Consider the following 18,802-nt stretch of genomic DNA (forward strand, 5'->3'; position numbering starts at 1 on the left):
ACAAATGCCCATCAGTGATTAAAAAGCCATGATTGATTCTTCAGTCGTAAAATTATATGTGATCTATATCGTAATTATATTTCTTATTTCTTATATTTCTTCTCATTCTGTTAAAATGCTAAAATCCTGTGACCCACGTGTTATTTGACGTAAAACCCTTTTTTTTTTGCTTGCAGAACCTGCTTTCAGGAGATGTGCAGAACTGGGTAAGGTGTGATATTTTCTTTCTAATGGCTTGTTGCTGAATCTGCACGGATTCGTGTGTGACACTTCCTGTCTCGCAGCGCTTACCGCTGTCCTCTGTGTATGCATTCGGCCCTCAACATGAAGGAGTGGTGGGAAGAGAGGGATAAGGAAATTGCCCAGACTCCCATGCCCACAGAGTACCAGGACACTACGGTCAGGGTAAGAGAGCCGTTGTTCAGCGGACGTTTGATCTAAATCAGCATTCAAATGAGGAGCTTTGCAAACGCAAGCAGAAGTGGGTGTTCGTTTAAGATGTGCTCGTATCCTGTAGCTGTTAAATGCTGAAGGTTACACATCTGAGATATTGTAGATATTTCTCAGATATGGCTATGACTGCTTATGAACTTGAAGCTTAATCTATTGATTGTTTTATCTTACAGCTTGTTGATGCAGTAGTTTTTTTTTCCTGCTATTTATAATCTCTTCCTATGTTATTTTAGAAATGTTTATATGCTTCATTTATTCTTATTTTGAATGAGAACATGGCTTTGATTAAAAACTATATAATCTCTTAAAACGTTTCCATCTCTCATATTTTATACTCTTTAAAATAATTGTAGTTTTTTTGTTCATGATTAAACATTTTGTTTAATTGCATAATAAACACACCATTATTTTTTGCTTTCATGACAAAATATTTGCCCTAATTCCCCAGTTCTCAATTCTGACATAAAATTTACATCCTCGTTAATGTTAAGCAAATAAAAGGAATTTTATTATTTTTACCTATTGTAAAATTAGCTTTCTATTTATACTGATTTATTAAAAAAAACAATATAGTGCACTTATTGCTGGACATGAAGCAAACGCTGTACAGAAACAAAATAAAATGATCGCATTGCGATTTTCTTTTTATTACTTTATGAAAAAAAAAAAAAAATTAGGTTTTTATTTTCAAAGCCGCCTTCTAGACAGAATCTCTTCCTCGGTAATTCTTTAAATATTTTTTACAGAAAATAATACGATTAAATTTGCTTTACATTTATACTGTTAATTAAAAAAACTAAGTGTAGGTGGGTAATGATAAATAGATTATTATTAATGGTATTATATATTATTCATTAATATTAATGGTAATGAATTGCATTTCTTTTTTCCTTCTGATACAGTGAAATGCAGTTGATATATGCATGTTTTTGCGTCGTCAGATCATATGCAATGACTGCCAGGCTCGCTCCACTGTCTCCTTCCATGTGCTGGGCATGAAGTGCAGCTCCTGTGGCTCTTATAACACGGCGCAGGACGGCGGGCTGATGGCGGCTCCTCCTGTAGACGTACGACAGCCCGCAGAGCACACGCTCGAAGAAGAGCCCAACACGGAGCACCACGAGTGACGTTTAGCCTCACAAACATCTCTGTTAAGCTTTTATAAAACTGACGTGTAGAAGGCGAGCTCTCCTCTCTCAAGTCTGTAGATCTGCTCTTATTTTTCTTGCCGGATTGAGGCTTCTTTAGTCGTACCATTCCACATGCATTTTGTCATAAAGGATGTTAAAGGTAATCCTGCGCTAGGAGGATAAACCTGACTTCTTTTGTCTGTCGAGAACTTTTTTGGTTTGCTTTAAGGAAAGGTATCCTTTATATAACGGGCTCATTCAGGGACAATGGATGTGATTTACAAACCTTTGTTAATTTCAGAATTATTTAATGCTATTTATTGATTAACTCTGGAAAAAACACATTGTATTACAGAAATAAAATGATCACATTGCATCAAATTATTATTTTTTTTTAAATGTTTTTTTTTCTAGAAAAGAATTTCATCCTCAGGGAAAATAGTCTTTCATTGAGTATGAGGTATTGATGATATTTCAGCTGAGCAGTGTGTTTAAGGAGCATTTTTACAACGCTGCGTATATCGCATTTATTTTGGCTACCGTTTTTCAAAAAACAACTGCGTGCTTGTGCCTTGCACTTGGAGTTATCCTTAAAGTTACAGTTAGGTATCCAACTTCCACCACGGGAATAAGCCGTCTTGAAATATAAAGAAGATGAACTGAATTAAAATAAAAAGAGGGATGTTTATGTCAGCTAAATTACATAAAGCAACATTTGAATGTTTTGCAAAAATTACAATTATTAAAGAAAATAAAATGTAAAATATATAATACACACACAATGTATGTCATATATATATATATATATATATATATATATATATATACACACACACACAGTATATTAATGATACTTAGGGTCATTGTCAATGTGGAAAAACCCATAAAATATCATTCTGTTTTATTAATGTGAATTGCATTGACTATATTATTTTGCATGATTTTATTACTTTTTGAATTAGCAAAGTTCCTGAAAATCTTACTGTCTAACGAAAACCAGGATGCCTTTTGTCAATTGGTTTATATAATCATCTCATATTTCTTAAGAATAAGAACTTAAGAATATATACCATTTCATCCAATAACGATAATCAAAAACGTAAATAAAAAGACAACGTTAACAACTGCAATAGCTCAAAGTTATATTTTGTATTTCTGAAGATAATTAAAGTCACCTGAAAAATGCTACTGAAGAACAGTGAAGATGATACAAGTTTGGTCAGCCTCTTATCAAGGTAAGCCTGCCACATCACATTTTTGAGAATAAACAAGCCTAGTAAATATTCAGCTCACTGACTAAACTACACGCTGTCTCCTCTGGCAGGTTTCGGCTCGGGACTGGTGAGCGGGAACGTGTAACATCGTTGTGGAGTGGTGACATCTGGAGCCACAACTTTATCGGCATGCGGTCCACCAGAAACGGGCATCGTTTCTGTATTAGGAGGAACGAAGCTTATATTCAGGTCGAACTCCACGACCTCTTGTACCGTGAGGGAAGAGTCCAGTGTGGTCTGCGGAAGGTCTGGTTGTGGGGTAGGGTTGTTGGTCTGGTGCAGGCCGTCTGGTCCCAGGGTGTTCAGCTCAATGGGCTGTAATGTGGTTTTCAGATTGTGAGTTGCCTCCTCTGAAGAACTCGACTCGTTTGATTCGGAGGATTCAGAGCTGGAGGCTGTCAGCTTGTGATACAGACTGACCTGTCAGAGAGTTATGAATAGATGTTCCAAATGAAAATTTATTCGTACAGTACTTAGTGAATTATAGCGCAGCATGCTATATGGTAAGATGAAGATAAAACAAAAAAGTCTCAAATGCATTGTCTTTGTAAAGTAGCAAAGGATTTAGTAAATGGTAAACATTACCAGTGGTTATTAGATCATCTATCTACCACCGTTAAACTCATCTAACAAACTTTTTTTTTTTCGTACCGCACATTTTATATTCAAGGTCCTAATTTAGTGGAGTTTTACATGGACACAAATAACTAAAGTTTGGATTAACAATAAAATAAACTGAAAAACACTTAAGACCTATAACCTAGTTCGCGTAAGTAACCGTGCTTAATTTGAGAATGCGTAGTCTGAATGTAAATATTTAAATATATAATATTCTTACCGGTTTAGAAACTGTGAATGACACTAAAAATATTCCAAACAGTGCCAGTCCCAAACCATCCATCTTTTATTAAATGCCTCTACCTGTTAGAGAATGAAAATTGTTCATAGTAATAATAAAAACAAGATTACTACTAATAAACATCACTAAAAGAACACATGCTTTAAAAAAAAAAAAAAAAAAAAAAAAATTACATATGCTGTGGATATGAAAGTATAAATCGGTAAAATATTACCCAGCTTGTTCGAACTCCTCAGAAAAATGAAAGAATAATCCAAGTTAGTCAGTCTCGCGCTGAAAGTGGAACAGAACTGCGCTTATTTATATACGGTTTAATTACATTTGGTGTCAAATCTGTGATGTGTTTATGTTCCTTTTCTCTGTAATTTCGCATATGGTTTGCAGTTCTAGACGGAAGTAGGACCTACACTGAAGAGATCATACGGTTACCAAAAAATTGACTTGTTAATTCCAGTAAACATGTTTTGTTTCCAGAAATTTAACCACGAGGTGGTTGGCTGAGTTTAACCGAAAGCACACCCAGGGGCTCAACCTATCCAGTCATTGTGAACTCTTATGGGGAAGATGAATTAATCTAAAACCCTCAAATGTTTTTATAACAAAACACATTAATCATCCGAGTGGTGAAAACATGATCAGACCGGCCACAGTACGACAGAAACAGCCTACAGCAGAGATTCCAGTCAGAGGGCAGAAACGCAGCAGGAAAGCACTCAAATCATTCTTTTTCATTTCAAAACAAAAGCACGCAAACTGGAAATAAAACCACAAACAGAAAACTGGAGATTCTTTAATGGTATAGACATTTCAACGACGACAACGTAAATGTTACTGCGCATGCATGCTTGCGTGTGTGTGTGTGTGTGTATACACTATTTTAAAATGCTTATAAAAATTAAATGGTATTACAGATTTTAATATAACCCTTGTTACCAATTTCAATATCAAATGAACACTAGCATAATACAAAAAAACTCTTCCCATTAAAAGTGATTTAGTTAAGAACCGTTAAAGCAGTTTTGCTGTAGTTATATTGGAAAGCTTCCCCTGTAAGCTAGAAGTCTGTATCCAATATAATGTTACACGCGTGTTATTTTTTCAGCTGTTTATTCTCTTTTGAAGGGTTACTCCACCCCACAATTACAATTACTAATTCACCCCCGTGTCATTGCAAACCTGTAAAAGCTTTGTTCATCTTGAGAACACAATTTAAGATATGTTGATGAAAACCGTGAGGCTTGTGTATGATGCAATGGAGTCTAATCAGAACCGCATATGTTGACCGTGACATGGAGACAGAATTGAGTTTTGTTTTTATGTGCAAAATGTATTCTCATAGCTTCATAACATTATGTTTGAACTACTGATGGCAGATGGAGCATTCAGACATCTTTTATACTTTTCTTGAGGGTTTATCAGTCGGCAGTCAGTGGGACAGTCACAAGCCTTTAAAATGTTAACTTTGTCATTCACGTACCCTCATGTTGTTCCAAACCCGATTTTATTTTGGGGTGGAGTAGCCCTTTAAGAACTAAATCACTGTTTGTGTTTATTAAAAAAAAAAAAAAAAGCTTTGCAAGTATTCTCACATTGACATTAATAGTTTGTAATGTAAAAACACACAAATACTGCGCACATTAGAACTTTTAATATGCGTGCCCTTGCTACAGATGTAGTACCTCTTTTAGAGGAGAGCTCTTTTTTTTTTATATATCACCACATCACACAGCCCTAGGGGGAACTATCCATTTGTTTAATTTGATAAGTGGTTTGATCGCATTTAAAATAAAAAAACCCAACAAAAGTTAACTTACATGAGGGTGTGTAATTCATTATGCTTTAAAACTTAATCTTAAGTAATTTAAAATGATTATAAACGCTTTACATTTTGCTTATTTCTGTAAAACAATATTCATAATGACATTGTCACACCAGAACATTAACTTAAAACTAAGTTTCAAATGTGCATCTACCGAAGTAAGAAAAGGTGTATAAATGATTGCAATTGCAAGAAAGTCACTGGAAATCAGCTTTGTTCATTCCCTCTATAAATGAAAACGCGCACAAACGGTCTTTTTTTGTTTGCATTGTTGACGTAGCTGCACATTTAGAACAGGTATTAAAATGTTGTTGGTGTGAATTTGACTTAAAAAGGTCATGAAGTTTTATTTATTGCCTTTTTACAGTGATTTGCCAATGTCTTTAACAATCTTTTCTGTGAGATTCAGGGACCCTTATCGAGTCTGGAGCTTTTAGCCCGTGGGTATCTCGAAAGGGACTTTGTGTTACTTGGCTACCCTCGGATGCGGGGAGGAAAAGGCCCGGGACAATGGCCAAGGCTGGCTGAAGATCGCTGGACTGACCGGGTGAAAAGGGTTGGTTCCCACTTATCGAGCTCCACTCCTTGGGGTCAACATAAATGAGAACCGGCAGATGATCGCCGTTTAAATCGTCAACTCTTGGTGGAGAGCAGGGGTCATCGCCAGTAATTGGCACCTTTGATGTTGTCCGGCGTGGCAGGGAGGTCACGGCAGGCCTGGGAGCCACTGGCTTGGGAATGGAAGGTCTGCTGTGATCAATGTAAATTTCAGGAGTGAAATCATCGTTAAGGCCAGGCTGGAAGAAGGGAACATAGAACGGATAAGCCTGCCCATGCCCGTATCCATAACCAAAACCCAGCTGACGTCTGCGTCTTTCTCTCTGGATCATATGGAAAAAGAAACGCAAAACCATGCGATTAGGTTAGTTTACGGAAATGTTTCATTGTGACAAAAATAGTAAAATTATTTTGTCAATTATATATGCTGCATGCATATATCATGATTATTCGGTCAATATATGTAATATAATCTGTCAATTAAAACTTGTGTAAATTGTATTATAATTATGAAAAATGCCCTAATACAATATAAATATCTAATGTCTTTTAGTTATAAGGTCACAATAGCTTTAGGACCAATTCTCTATCAACTATGGAAGTTCGCCTCAAACTTCCAATTTTTTGCATATTAATAATAGTAGTAATATAGTTAACTTTAGGTATGGGGTAGAAAAGGAATCAGAAATATTTATGCATAAGACGTGAGCTTTATAAATACTACTGAAGAGCCAATATGCTAGTATCATGCTTCTAATAACCAATGAAAGTTCTACAAACATTTTAAACTTAAACAGTTCAACCACAGTTAATTAAACTTCATATTAAATTTATAAAAAAAAATACTGATTATGCATTTAGTATACATTTTAAATCTATTACATTTTATGAAACTCACCTTCTGTAAAGGTGAACCCACCGGGAAGCAAAGGGTGATGCTTAATAGGCTGGCGAAGATGAGGAGTCTCTTCATCCTATAGTAGAAACTGATTTTAAGTTGACAAATGTTTAAGTACAAAAAGAAATTGTTACCATTAGATGCCACGGACCTTCTGTAGTGTTGCACCTTCCTTTGTACTTTAAATTGCATAAAATGTGCATTAAATCTCTATTGCATATGGTCATAGGTCATATTGTAGGCGGGGCCAAAGTTTTCCAAGTAGCCACCTCTATTAACTTCTCAAGTTTTTGTGGTCCAGAGCATCATTTCACAACAGGTTTTTAAAACTGACTTTAATTCTTCATTTTGACAGGTATACAATGTGGTGCTGTGGCAAAATCAGTTTCTGCAGTATCTACATGTGGTAAACCAAAATACCAAGTTGGTAAGTTTCATATGATAGTTATGAAACTGTTTATAGATGGTACAGAAGGCAATTGCACAAACTAGACTGCGGATGACTTTTCAAAATGCAGCCGTTTTATTTCAAAAGAAACCAAGATGCCACTGTCGAGATGAAGCTAGTCCACAGACGTTACCACATTTTCCTAAAGAGAGGGGAGCAAAAAAAAATTTATCAATCCAGCAAATATTACACCACCTTTGCTAAAGGGTACTTTTTATAGGTTAAGAATAAAAAGGAAACATTAATGCACATTTTCTGACATTTTACCCTCAGACCATCTGAGATATAGGTGAGTTTTTCTTAAATGCATTACATTAGTGGATGCTCTGCAGTGAATGGGTGCCGTCAAAATGCAAAACCCACAAGTTATCCACACCAGTCCATCAGTTAACATCTTGTGATGTGTAAAGCTGTGTTTGTAAGAAAAATGCATGATTAATTGGCTTTACCTTTAAACCGTTGATTACATCCGAAATATAAAGTCCATAATCTCTATAATGCTTTTCAATTCAGCCATGTCCTCATTCACTGAAATATTACATTAAAACCATTTTTGCTTGTAAACGTGCTTGATCTGTGCATATTTCTGACGTTTGAAATCTTATTGATGGATTTGTTTCATTCAACTTTTCGCTTCACAAGATGTTAACTGATGGAGTGGATTGTGAAGTATTTTTTTTTTTTATCAGCTGTTCAGACTCATTCTGACGGCACCCATTCACTGCAGAGGATCCGCTGGTGAGCGAGAGATGCTTCATTTCTCCAAATCCGTTCCGATGAAGAAACATGTCTTCTGCCTTGCCTGAGGGCGAGTATTTTCTCAATTCTCTTATTTCATACCTCTGAGAATTCGGTGTCTTTTCCATTAGATTTTTTCTCTGAAGATTTCTCTCGTCTTTCTAGTTTCTTCATGCCCGTTTCCTGCGTGTCCATAACCCGCGTGGTTTGCCTAAACACAAACAGTTTAATTGTCATAAAAACACATTAGTGAATGAAAGTCAGCAGATTACAGTGTACCTCCGGTTTGTGGCTTTTTTCCTCTGAATGATACCGAAGATGGCCCCCAGGACGACCAAAGCGGCACACAGTCCGACTACTCCATAGAGAAGTGGCCCCTCTGAGAGGCCGCTCGAAGCATCCAGGCAGTGCTCTCCGGTGTAACCCGCCTCACAGACACACACAGTCACTCCGTTCTGGGTTTCACAGTTACCGTTGCCGTTACACAGTGTAACACTACAAGCCTCAGACTCCACGTTCTCTGGTATGACATTATCACTCAAGCCTGGACGAAACACTTTAGGATTGAGCCAGACATTATTCTGCTTATCCTGTAAACCTGAGAAGTCAAAAAAGAAGAACATGCAGTATATGGATGCCGATTAATCTCAAATTTAATACATTTTGTAATTATGCAAATTTAAACATTCTCTAAAATGTCCCAAGAAGAAAAATCCCGTAACACGGCACATCAAAAGGGAAGTAGTAAACTAAAGTGACATTTAAAAATCAACGTAATGCCAGATTTTCTAAAGCGTCAAAATTGTTTCTTGTTGGGACCATATTTGATTTTGGGGTAAAAGTGGACCTGGATATTGTTCGTAATGGTGCAAAATATACACCCCAATAACAGAAACCTTCAACAGAATGGTCTATGTTTCAAGGAGAAATAGGTTAGCTTTACAAACAACGTTTTTTCATTTAAACCAGAAGGTTAGGATTTGATGATTCCTCACAGTTCTCGTCAGAATGATCTGGGCAGTCGGCGACGCCGTTGCAGAACTGCTCCAGAGGTAGACAGATGTGTTCGCTCAGGCATGGTTTGGTGCCTTCAGGGCAGCGGGGGTCTGGACTGCAGTCTCTGCTGTTGACCAGGCGGTGATTATGGTCACAGTGGCATGCCATTCCTCCGGGGAACGCAAGACAGAGGTGACCGCAACCTCCATTACCATTAGAGCACAGATTGGTGCCTGGAATATGAAATGGACAGATTAATGCCTTAAATGTAATACATTATACAATTATGAAATTATTTCCCCACCTTTTTGTCTTGACTTTGCGAAGGCTTTCAGACCCACAATGTCGGCGTCCACTTCAAACCACAGTTTCCCTGTATGCTCGTCATCACTAAACCAACACTTAGTGGACTCTAAACAACAACGGGCAGATTATGAGGTAAAAACCATCAGTAAATAGCACAACTTCCTCATTCACAAGTACCTTTTTTTGTAATCCAAACAAGAACTTTATTAACCAAGGCAAATGCAATCAAGCTGCCTTCTGTCTTTATTTCCTTGTATCCAGAACCATCTACAGAAACTGAACCGATTACTGAGAGACCTAGAGAAAAGATAAGATCATTTATTTTTATACACACTTTATACATACATTTAACATTCTAATATGCTGATCAATAGTTTATTACTGGTGCTCTATTATGGTTGAAATTTTTTGCTGCATAATATTTGTGGATTTGTGTTTATGTGAGTGGTAGTATTACAATTAACAATATTTGGCACAATTTAAAATGTTTTCAGACGAATGCTAGTATTTTTACACCGCTGTTTTACTGTATTTTATCAAATTAATGCAGCTTTGCTAAGTATATAAAACATACCAGTGTCGGCCCAGTACAGTTTATTCCCTTCATCTGTCAAGATCAGTGAAGTTGGCCGGACTGAATTACTCCACACCACTGTCCTGTTCTGTCCGTTCATATAGGCACACTCCACCCGCGTCGTGTGACCTTCCTGGACTTTGTTTGAGAAGCAGAGGTGTCCGCTGGGTGGGTCTACAGCAATAGAGTCAATGGCTCCGACACCGTCCTTTATTATCACACTGGTGTGTGCTCCATCCGACGAGGTGACCTGCAGGCCGTGCAGCTTCTCGCTGCTCCAGTACACGTTCAAAGTGATCCAGTCCACTGAGAACGTGCGCAGCGAGTCCTTATGTAGCTGGAGCAGCTTCCCACGAGGCACCAGCGCTGTATCCTTCATCTTGAAGAGCCCTACAATGGGCTGCCCGCTATCGGACACGTACAGGGTGAGGTCACGCAGCACTAAATCTAACATGGTCGGCTTGTTCATGTTGGGAAGGTCGAAACGCCGATGTTCAGGCCAGTTCTTCAGGCCCATGTTGCCATGTCTGTTCTGTAAATAAACCTGAGACAGACAAATTGTGTTAAAGTCTAATATACTTACACTCAACATAGAAGACTTTGCATACAATCACATTCTTACTGATTTTCAAAAATCTTTTTTTCCCCCAAATACCAGCTAGATGACACTAAACAATCTGTAAAAACGTCTAAAGAAGAGAAATGAGAGAGTTGCTGATTTAAGACTATTGATAAAGAAAACAATGTAGGCTTATTTTAGGGAATTTAGTCTGATCCATTGGTAGAGAAGTGAACATAACACAATAACATCCATGCAATGTTGTGATATAGTAATTTGCTTTTAGAGGGAAAAAAAAAAAATGCAAGAACAGAAACACCACTGTCAAACAGAAACGGTCCTAATCCCATTTCTGACCTTATGCTTAAATCAAGAAATGACAATTCAAACCATTTTCTCTTTTTGGTTTAAGCATTGCGTAGTCTAATCTTAAGATTAATGACATGAATTGCACCATTATGAATTGGTCATTTAATGAACACGATTTAACAGCAACACCTGCGTGACTGCAGCTGGAGAAAGAAACAGCAGGAAGGACAAGTCTTTGTGTTTGGAGCAGCTCAGCCCGTCTTCATCCAGCAGCAACTGAGACGGACACTTGCACACAGCCTTCATCCCCGGGGATAAAACACACAGGTGAGAGCAGCGCTGGGAAGCACACGGGTTAGGGACGCCCACTTGGAAAAGTCCATGAATGACCTGCAGAAACACACAAGCACCAGTTACCCGGTTTACATCTTAAAATCACGCACATTTCAAAGCTAGCGAATATAGCCTGTACTTTACAAATGTCTGTGGGGTTTAATTAAATTTTGAATGATCACAATGTTACTTGCCTTTAAACCAAATGGCTGTCCAGGACGTTTGAGCAGGACTTGGCGCAGTTTGCCCGTGATTTTGTGAGCTCTCTGAATGGTTCCTCGTTTGGTATCAGACCAGTAGACCTTATCATTGAATACAGATACTGAGAATGGACTGGGGGTCTCCATCATCTGCAAGATCTGTGAAATTGATGATGGAAAGGGAAAATTTATGATAATCGTTTCATTTAAACCATTTTGTATTTTCTTTTCATTACAAGACCAATATCCATCCATTTGTGGACAGTACTTGATATTGATCCAGAAACATTCTACAAGGAAACTATAAACATTAGCAGATCATGTCATTTTCTGCCCTATCAGACGTTAAATTGCTGAGGTAGACACACACACTACCTTAATATCTCCTCCATCAAAATTGGCTGATCCTATGCACTTGAGTTTCTCATCTGTCCAGTAGATTTTGTGATGCAGGGAGTCCACTGTCAAACTGACCGGCCATCGGAGAGAGCGACTGACCAGCACACGTCTGTCTGAGCCGTCCATTCCTGCTCTTTCTATCTGAGCCTCATCCCCAGTTTCTGACCAGAACATAATTCTGAAAGAAATACAAATGTCAGCGTTAAAACCATTGTCCTCATGCTTTTTAGTGCCCACTGGTTTAAAAAATAAAAATAATAAAAATGAAAAAAGCATGATTATTCAAACCCTTCCTGTGGCAGCAGAGCGATGGAGCGAAGCTGCCCTAGATCTTCACTCAGGATCACCACACGGTCTGTGGTTCTGGTGACGTCACCGTCCAGTCCTACTGCGTTGATCTGGCTGTTGACGCCATCAGCCCAGTAGAGGTTTCTCGCCACCCAGTCCACTGCCAGACTGTCTGCATTGATACCTGACACAGAAAGAGGGACACTTACAGGTCATTCCCAGTTCAGTGACATCAAAACTTTAACACATGACCAGCTTTTTGTGTTTCCTGTCTAGCCATGGTCACGTAGTCTGTAAAATCATAATATTGTATAACATGTGTATATTGGCATATATACACGCATGCATTCATTTGAAGTGCATCAAAAACATTTAAAGTTGTCCTAAAGCAAAATCAATATTTTTTATCTACTTTATGCTCGACATTTTAAAAATGTAGTTTCCAAGGAAACTTTTTTTTTTTTTTTTACACATTTCTAACATTTAAACGGTCTCTTTATTTTCAGAAAAAACTTTTAATATCCAAACAAGTATTTTTATGCATGTACTTAGTTAACAACAGCACTGACCTCTAATAAAGGTTCCTTTGCTCTTCTGATCTAGTGACAACCATTTTATGTTGTCCGTGTTGAGGTTGATCCAGTACACTCTCTGCTTCTGCCAGTCGTAGTCAAGTGATAGAACAAAATGCTTTTCTGACGAGAGCAGAACGTCCAGACTGGAGCTCCTCAGACCCAGCAGGAAGACCTCAGACTGCACAGATGCCAGCAGGTACGGCTCACCTGAGACAGAAGCACAACTTTCAACTATTCAACACGCACGTTAGCGTTTGTGGTTTATGAGGACTCTCCATAGGCATAATGGTTTTTATATTGTACACTGTATGTGCTATTGCCTTACACCAACCCTACACCTAAACCTACCCTATGAGACCTAAAACTATGCATTTTACATTTAAAAAAAAAAAAAAAAAAAAACACATTTAGTATGTTTTTAAGCCTTTTCAATTATGAGGACATTGGCAGTGTCCTCATACCCATGTTATTAAATGAGTGTATACTGCTCCATATGCCTGCCATAACATGACCCGTTTTACAAACATGAAAAATCTTGCTCGTAATGCATGTACCTGTGATTTTGCAACTGTGGCCATCAGGTTCCAGAACATAACCATGACTACAAGAGCACTCGAATGAGCCCTGAGTGTTGTTACAGTAGTGTGAACAGAAGTCTGGACGGTCCACACACTCATCCACATCAACACACACCGCACCACTATCCACGGGCTTGTAGCCCATCCTGCAAAAACAGCGCTATAGGAAGAAGATAAAAGCAGTGACAGGTACCACAAAATGGTAAGCAACTGCGTTTTCATTGCTCATTAATAAAAGGGCCGAGCACCAAAGTGAGAGGTTGTATCTGATATTGGTGTACTATTTGTAAAAAAAATAAGCTGTTTCTGTAATGACTACCATAGAAAGTTTGCATAGTGGCTACTGCCACCAACTGGTCAACATTGATAAAATGCTGCTCATTTATGCCTTGAGTCATTGGAGGTCATGCAAAGAATTGATCAAATTTACTAAATGTTTTTATTGCATCCTACAAATTCTTAGAAAAATTGGGTTGTATTTTCTTTGGAACACCTCGGAGAAAAAATAAAAATCCTCAAACATGTAACTAACATCCAACTGTGGACAATTTAAAAAAATTATTCTTTATATTTTATATCTTTCAAAAGTCCTTAACTTACACTACTGTTCAAAAGTTTGAGGTCAGTATAATATATATTTCCCCCCTTAAAACCAAATACTTTTATTCAGCAACAATGTGCTAAATAGATTTTTTTAAATGACAGTAAAGACATTTAAAATGTTACGAAAGATTTATATTTCATAAATACTGTTCCTTTGAACGTTCTATTCAAAGAATCATGAATGCAATGAATGCAATGTTTCCACAATAACATTAAGCAATACAATGTTTTTGGAGCAGAAAATCAGCATATTAGAATGATATATGGACCGTGTCACACTTGAGACTAGAATAATGGCTGCTGAAAAGCTAAAAAAAAAAAAAATTGATTTTATTTTTTTACAAATAAATGCAGCCTTGCCAGGTAGAGGCTTCTTTTAACAACATTAGTAACCGCTTATCCTCAAACTCTTGAACTGAAGTGCAAGTTAATATTAGTTCTAAAAAACTACTAGTTGTAAAAATGGACTAAAGACAGAACGAGTATATACCTTGCCTGTAGGTGTGCTGTGGCAGTCCTGTGCACACTTTGACGGATCAGAACATTTGTCCGTCTTACAGGTCCCACCCTCGTCAGAACCGTCCAGACAGTTAGTGACTCCATTACAGAGCTGAGACGGGTCCACACACTCCGAGCTACCACACTGGAACATGTGAGGAGGACAGGACACACTCGGACCTGGCAAAACACACCAAGAACCAACAGTTATAAAAGGGTGAAATTTCTACTTTGATCACAGGAATAAATTACATTTTAAAACATACATTCACAAAGAAATTTTTTTTAAATTTTAACTATTTTAACTTAACTCACAAGCAGATTCGTCGCTTCCATCCCTGCAGTCTTCAGCGCCGTCACAGCGCCAGGCTTCAGGAATACACTGCGTGTTAGAGCTGCAAGGCCACTGGAACTCACCGCACTGCACTGGAGACTCCTTACAGTTCTGTCTCATGCGAGAAAGGTGGTCAAAACAGTTGAATCCTTTTGTAATGTGCTTTCGGCCATTTAATGCACGGACATCTTGCAGCGCACCTTCTCATCCGTGCCATCCTTGCAGTCCGTCTCTCCGTCACACATCCACTCGTCCAGCAGACACTCCTGGCTCTTCGGACAGCGGCGCTGTGTGCTGCAGGGCGGAGGTTCGGTGCAGCCCTCCTCGTCTGAATGATCTCTGCAGTCCGGGTGTCCATCACAGCGCATACTGACTGAAACGCACTGACCGCTGCTGCACTGCCATTCAGCACTGCTGCAGCTCTCCTCACCTGCAGGCCAGGACGCGTCACTGTGTTATTTTTGTATTTATATACTAAAATATTCAACATTTTAAATTATTCAATTTATATTTACCTTAATTATTTTTGTGTGCTTGTCTTTTTGGCAGTTTTTGTAATTTAATCATTTTATTCCATCATTTTTTTATGCTGTAGTTCAATTAATAAGAGTATTTAAGGTTAACAAAATTATAAAAAAACATTCAAAATTTTAAATCTAACTTATTTTAGCAACTTTGCGCTGACATTATATATTATTTCAGTGTTATTAACTTAAGTAATTTCAGCTAGATGTAATGCAAATATTTCACTTATTTTAATATGGTCTATGATTCATATTTCATGTTGTAATTATTTTTCTTCAATGAGAATGATTTTATTAGTTAAAAACAACAACGAACAAAAAAACGTTTTTTTAATTTAAACATTAAATGCCAATATTTAAAATTTAGTTTTAATTTTTTTAAATTAAAATTAATTTCAATGAACCTTTTTTGATAGTTTTAGTTGTAGTTAGTTTTTAGTTTATTATTGATAAAAAAAAAGGCACAACCCCCCCTACCACAGCTGGCTTCATCGCTGCCGTCAGCACAGTCTGCATCTCCATCACAGACAAAGGATTCTGGGATGCAGCGGTTTTTATCGCAGCGGTGACCGCAGCCCTCCTCTGGCTTGAAGCAGTCGACTTCATCGGAGCGATCCTGACACTGAGCCACACCGTCACACACCTGCCGGCGCTCGATGCACTTCTTACCGTGGGCACACTGAAACTGACCTGAGAAGAGGTGAATATTAACACGTGAACAGCAGAGTGTGAACTGTACAAGAATTTCTAACCGTGTCTAAGTGCATGTTTTGATAGGCCGCCAGTGGTTTCCTCACCATTTTCACACTTCTCAGAGCAGTCGTCTTCATCAGACCCGTCATTACAGTCAAGCTCGCCGTCACACAAGTGATTAAAGAGTACACAGTCCGTCCCGTCTCTACATAACTTGGAGCCGAATGAACAGTGCAGAGGTCCTTTAGTTACATGAGGGCTTCCTGAGACTTCATTCTCCGTCTTTTTTTCCTCTTCCTCCTCTTTGATGTCATTATCATCACCAGGGCTGATATCTGAGGAGACCAGAGAAAACTAAGACTAAAAGCATATTTTGGGAAATTTTTCCTCTGAAATACAATTACACTATTTTTATTATTTTTTTGAAGTCATGGAAAGTAAACAGTTTTGGGTCCTTTGATTTGCATATTTGGAAAATAGTCCTCAAATATATTCTTATGTTTCATGAGGGTGAGTAAATGTAAATTTTTTTGTCTGACTATACCTTTAGGGGTGCTGCGTTCTGACTGCACTAAAGCATTAAAAAGAAACATTCACAATCTTGTTTTCCTGAAAATCAATGCTAAAGCCAGTTATTCTTTGAAATGTGTGCTCTGTGTCAGACTTTGTTTCGGTCCGTGTGATTGAGTCCACCGCTAATTTAACCTTGGAATGCCATTTGGTGGAAAACACTTACAGCCGTAGAAGACAGCAAAGGATCACAGATACTATCTGACCTATAAAACCTCAGCATCCATCTAAAAATTGAAGCCGAGTCTTTATAGGTCTGTTATTAGCGCTCTTCAACCTGGCAACCCATATGAACAGGAGACAACTATTCAGCATTTTGAAATTTGGACTGAAGTATCCATTTCAACCAGTAGCTGTCAACATTACATACCGCACCTTTAAGAAACTGAAAGTACCTTCTCAAAAGGTAAGCTACATCTTTGTACCTTGTTACATATTACTAATATGTAATGGTACACATTGAACCTTTTGAAAGGGCAACATCCCAGACATTTGTCAAAAAAGGCCAGATTTAATGAAGTAATAAGAATTAACCTAATTCAGACCCCTACCACAGCTGGCTTCATCGCTGCCGTCAGCACAGTCTGCATCTCCATCACAGACAAAGGATTCTGGGATGCAGCGGTTTTTATCGCAGCGATGACCGCAGCCCTCCTCTGGCTTGAAGCAGTCGACTTCATCGGAGCGATCCTGACACTGAGCCACACCGTCACACACCTGCCGGCGCTCGATGCACTTCTTACCGTGGGCACACTGAAACTGACCTGAAAACAGACAAATACAATGCTTTTGTATTTTGCGATCTAAAAATAAATCACGCAGCCTACTTGTTTTTATCTGGGTAATGCGATATAAGCTCTAATCATCAAAATTAAAAAAAAAAAAAAACTTTTTGCAATTAATCTAAAATACATGTAGTTTCACTTTTTGAAAAACAAATTCTAATACTCTAACTTTGCAAGCCTCAGGATGAAGTGAAAGTAAACTCATCTATACAATACATTGTAGAAGTAGTTCAACACTTCAGCAATAAATTATTTTTTTTGCTTAGTATAGTCGGATTTAATCACTGAAGGTCAGCAGCAAAGACATTGGTTAATAAAATGATTAAAGAGATATTTAATCATCGTTTTAAAAGTTGAAAAAATTGCTTTTCACTTTTTTTCTAATTAATGCATATTCCCGTTTATTTTAGATTTTTTTTTTAAGGTAATTAATGCACGTTCCCTTTTTCTAGAACTATCTTACTCTCGACTTCTGTCAACGTGGGGACAAGAGAGCTGTCAATACATGGGGAAAATAGCAACTAATTTTCTTTTAAATAAAAAAAACGCATTACATAATTATTTTAAGTAACTCCCCACACTATACAATTGACACATTGATTGTTTTTTTTAGTATATGTTAAGTGCTTAATACTTGTTGAAAACTTTTTTTAATATGCATTGCAAATCTTAAATTTAAACCCAAATGTCTATTCTGCATTCTAGGTCCCTGGAAATAGTCCTCCTACCTATGCTGCAGACAGCAGCACATTCGTCTTCATCAGAGCCGTCAGGACAGTCGTTCTCGCCGTCACACACATGACTGTACAGCACACACTCTGATCCGTCCTTACAGGGTTTGAAGCCCAGTCTGCAGTGCAGGGGAACACCACGAGAAGCTACTGCAGCCTGCACGCATTCAGCTAGAGCACAAACGAGTGGAAGCCAGTGAAACTCGGCACAGGTTCCCGTTAACAAAGCAGTCATTTGCATGCACGATCATAATGCAACTTGGTTTTAACAGGTTTTGTTATACATAGCTTGAAATTTAAGCTAGGTTACATATTTTAAAATGCATGCAAATAAAAGCATATGACATGAGAATTAGTCTGGACTGGTAGACTTTTAAGGCAAATTAAGAGGAAGGCTTGCATCTGACCTCTCAGAAGCAGAAAGATCCCTGAAGCGACGTTCAGCAGCACTAACAAACACATGACTGCAGGGACGAGCGGGTCAAACCGCCTCGGTTCGAGAAGACGCGCTTTAATCGAGAGAACAGCTGAGGCTGATGCTGCTTAATTGATCAGGTGACGGCCGACCAACGAGTGATGCCCGATTTAATAGGCCCAATAAAAAAAAGCGTTAAAATACAGTTTAATTGAATTCATTTGTATCGATAGGTCTACTAAATGTGAGTTAGTACTTAAAATAATGGCCTAATAATTAACATTATTAACAATAAAAACAATTGTTGTAATAATTATATCTATTACAATAATAGTAACTTGCATTTGATCATTTA

The 18,802-nt window shown here is 37.9% G+C and overlaps 3 protein-coding genes and 1 long non-coding RNA gene across 5 annotated transcripts in view; 2 read left to right on the top strand and 2 right to left on the bottom strand.

Moving 5' to 3' along the window:
* The window catches only part of rchy1 (ring finger and CHY zinc finger domain containing 1), a 4,555-nt gene extending 2,591 nt beyond the window's left edge, over positions 1-1,964 (top strand). Inside the window, exons 4-6 of the mRNA XM_043240632.1 lie at positions 177-211; positions 285-405; positions 1,395-1,964. Coding sequence (XP_043096567.1) covers positions 177-211; positions 285-405; positions 1,395-1,580 — 342 coding nt within the window. The 3' untranslated portion in view covers positions 1,581-1,964. The remainder of the gene's footprint in view (positions 1-176; positions 212-284; positions 406-1,394) is intronic.
* Positions 1,965-5,918: 3,954 nt separating this feature from the next.
* si:ch211-12e13.10 lies at positions 5,919-7,183 on the bottom strand. The gene is made up of 2 exons (XM_043240769.1): positions 6,992-7,183; positions 5,919-6,416 (listed from the first exon to the last, which is right to left on the bottom strand). Exons 1-2 carry the CDS (start codon positions 7,181-7,183, stop codon positions 5,919-5,921), a joined length of 690 nt encoding a protein of 229 aa, XP_043096704.1.
* Positions 6,321-9,880, top strand: LOC122346098. The gene is made up of 3 exons (XR_006251090.1): positions 6,321-6,457; positions 9,501-9,611; positions 9,741-9,880. It is a non-coding gene; the product is annotated as an uncharacterized LOC122346098 (long non-coding RNA).
* On the bottom strand, positions 7,492-18,593 carry lrp13 (low-density lipoprotein receptor related-protein 13). 2 transcript variants are annotated; one of them, XM_043240767.1, is made up of 21 exons: positions 18,440-18,593; positions 18,030-18,203; positions 17,068-17,280; positions 16,051-16,281; positions 15,731-15,943; positions 14,930-15,159; positions 14,711-14,840; positions 14,388-14,575; positions 13,271-13,454; positions 12,711-12,923; positions 12,142-12,325; positions 11,830-12,031; positions 11,449-11,613; positions 11,111-11,311; positions 10,054-10,597; positions 9,657-9,776; positions 9,478-9,585; positions 9,173-9,406; positions 8,457-8,775; positions 8,280-8,388; positions 7,492-7,581 (listed from the first exon to the last, which is right to left on the bottom strand). In XM_043240767.1, exons 1-21 carry the CDS (start codon positions 18,492-18,494, stop codon positions 7,555-7,557), a joined length of 4,044 nt encoding a protein of 1,347 aa, XP_043096702.1. In that variant the 5' UTR covers positions 18,495-18,593; the 3' UTR covers positions 7,492-7,554. The 2 variants fall into 2 exon arrangements, with proteins under 2 accessions (XP_043096702.1, XP_043096703.1); XM_043240768.1 differs by lacking the exons at positions 15,731-15,943; positions 16,051-16,281.
* Positions 18,594-18,802: the final 209 nt, after the last annotated feature.

The sequence above is a fragment of the Puntigrus tetrazona genome, chromosome 5, assembly GCF_018831695.1.
Source record: "Puntigrus tetrazona isolate hp1 chromosome 5, ASM1883169v1, whole genome shotgun sequence".
Classification (NCBI taxonomy): domain Eukaryota; kingdom Metazoa; phylum Chordata; class Actinopteri; order Cypriniformes; family Cyprinidae; genus Puntigrus; species Puntigrus tetrazona.

Coding starts and splice junctions, on each gene's coding strand:
- si:ch211-12e13.10 (XM_043240769.1), bottom strand. CDS start 7,183: ATGCAATTTAAAGTACAAAGGAAGGTGCAACACTACAGAAGGTCCGTG. Junction 6,417..6,991: donor TGGGTTCACCTTTACAGAAG/GTGAGTTTCATA, acceptor CATATGATCCAG/AGAGAAAGACGCAGACGTCA.
- lrp13 (XM_043240767.1), bottom strand. CDS start 18,494: ATGTGTTTGTTAGTGCTGCTGAACGTCGCTTCAGGGATCTTTCTGCTT. Junction 12,924..13,270: donor CCACAGTTGCAAAATCACAG/GTACATGCATTA, acceptor CTTCTGTCTCAG/GTGAGCCGTACCTGCTGGCA. Junction 10,598..11,110: donor CTCCAGCTGCAGTCACGCAG/GTGTTGCTGTTA, acceptor TGTCTGTCTCAG/GTTTATTTACAGAACAGACA.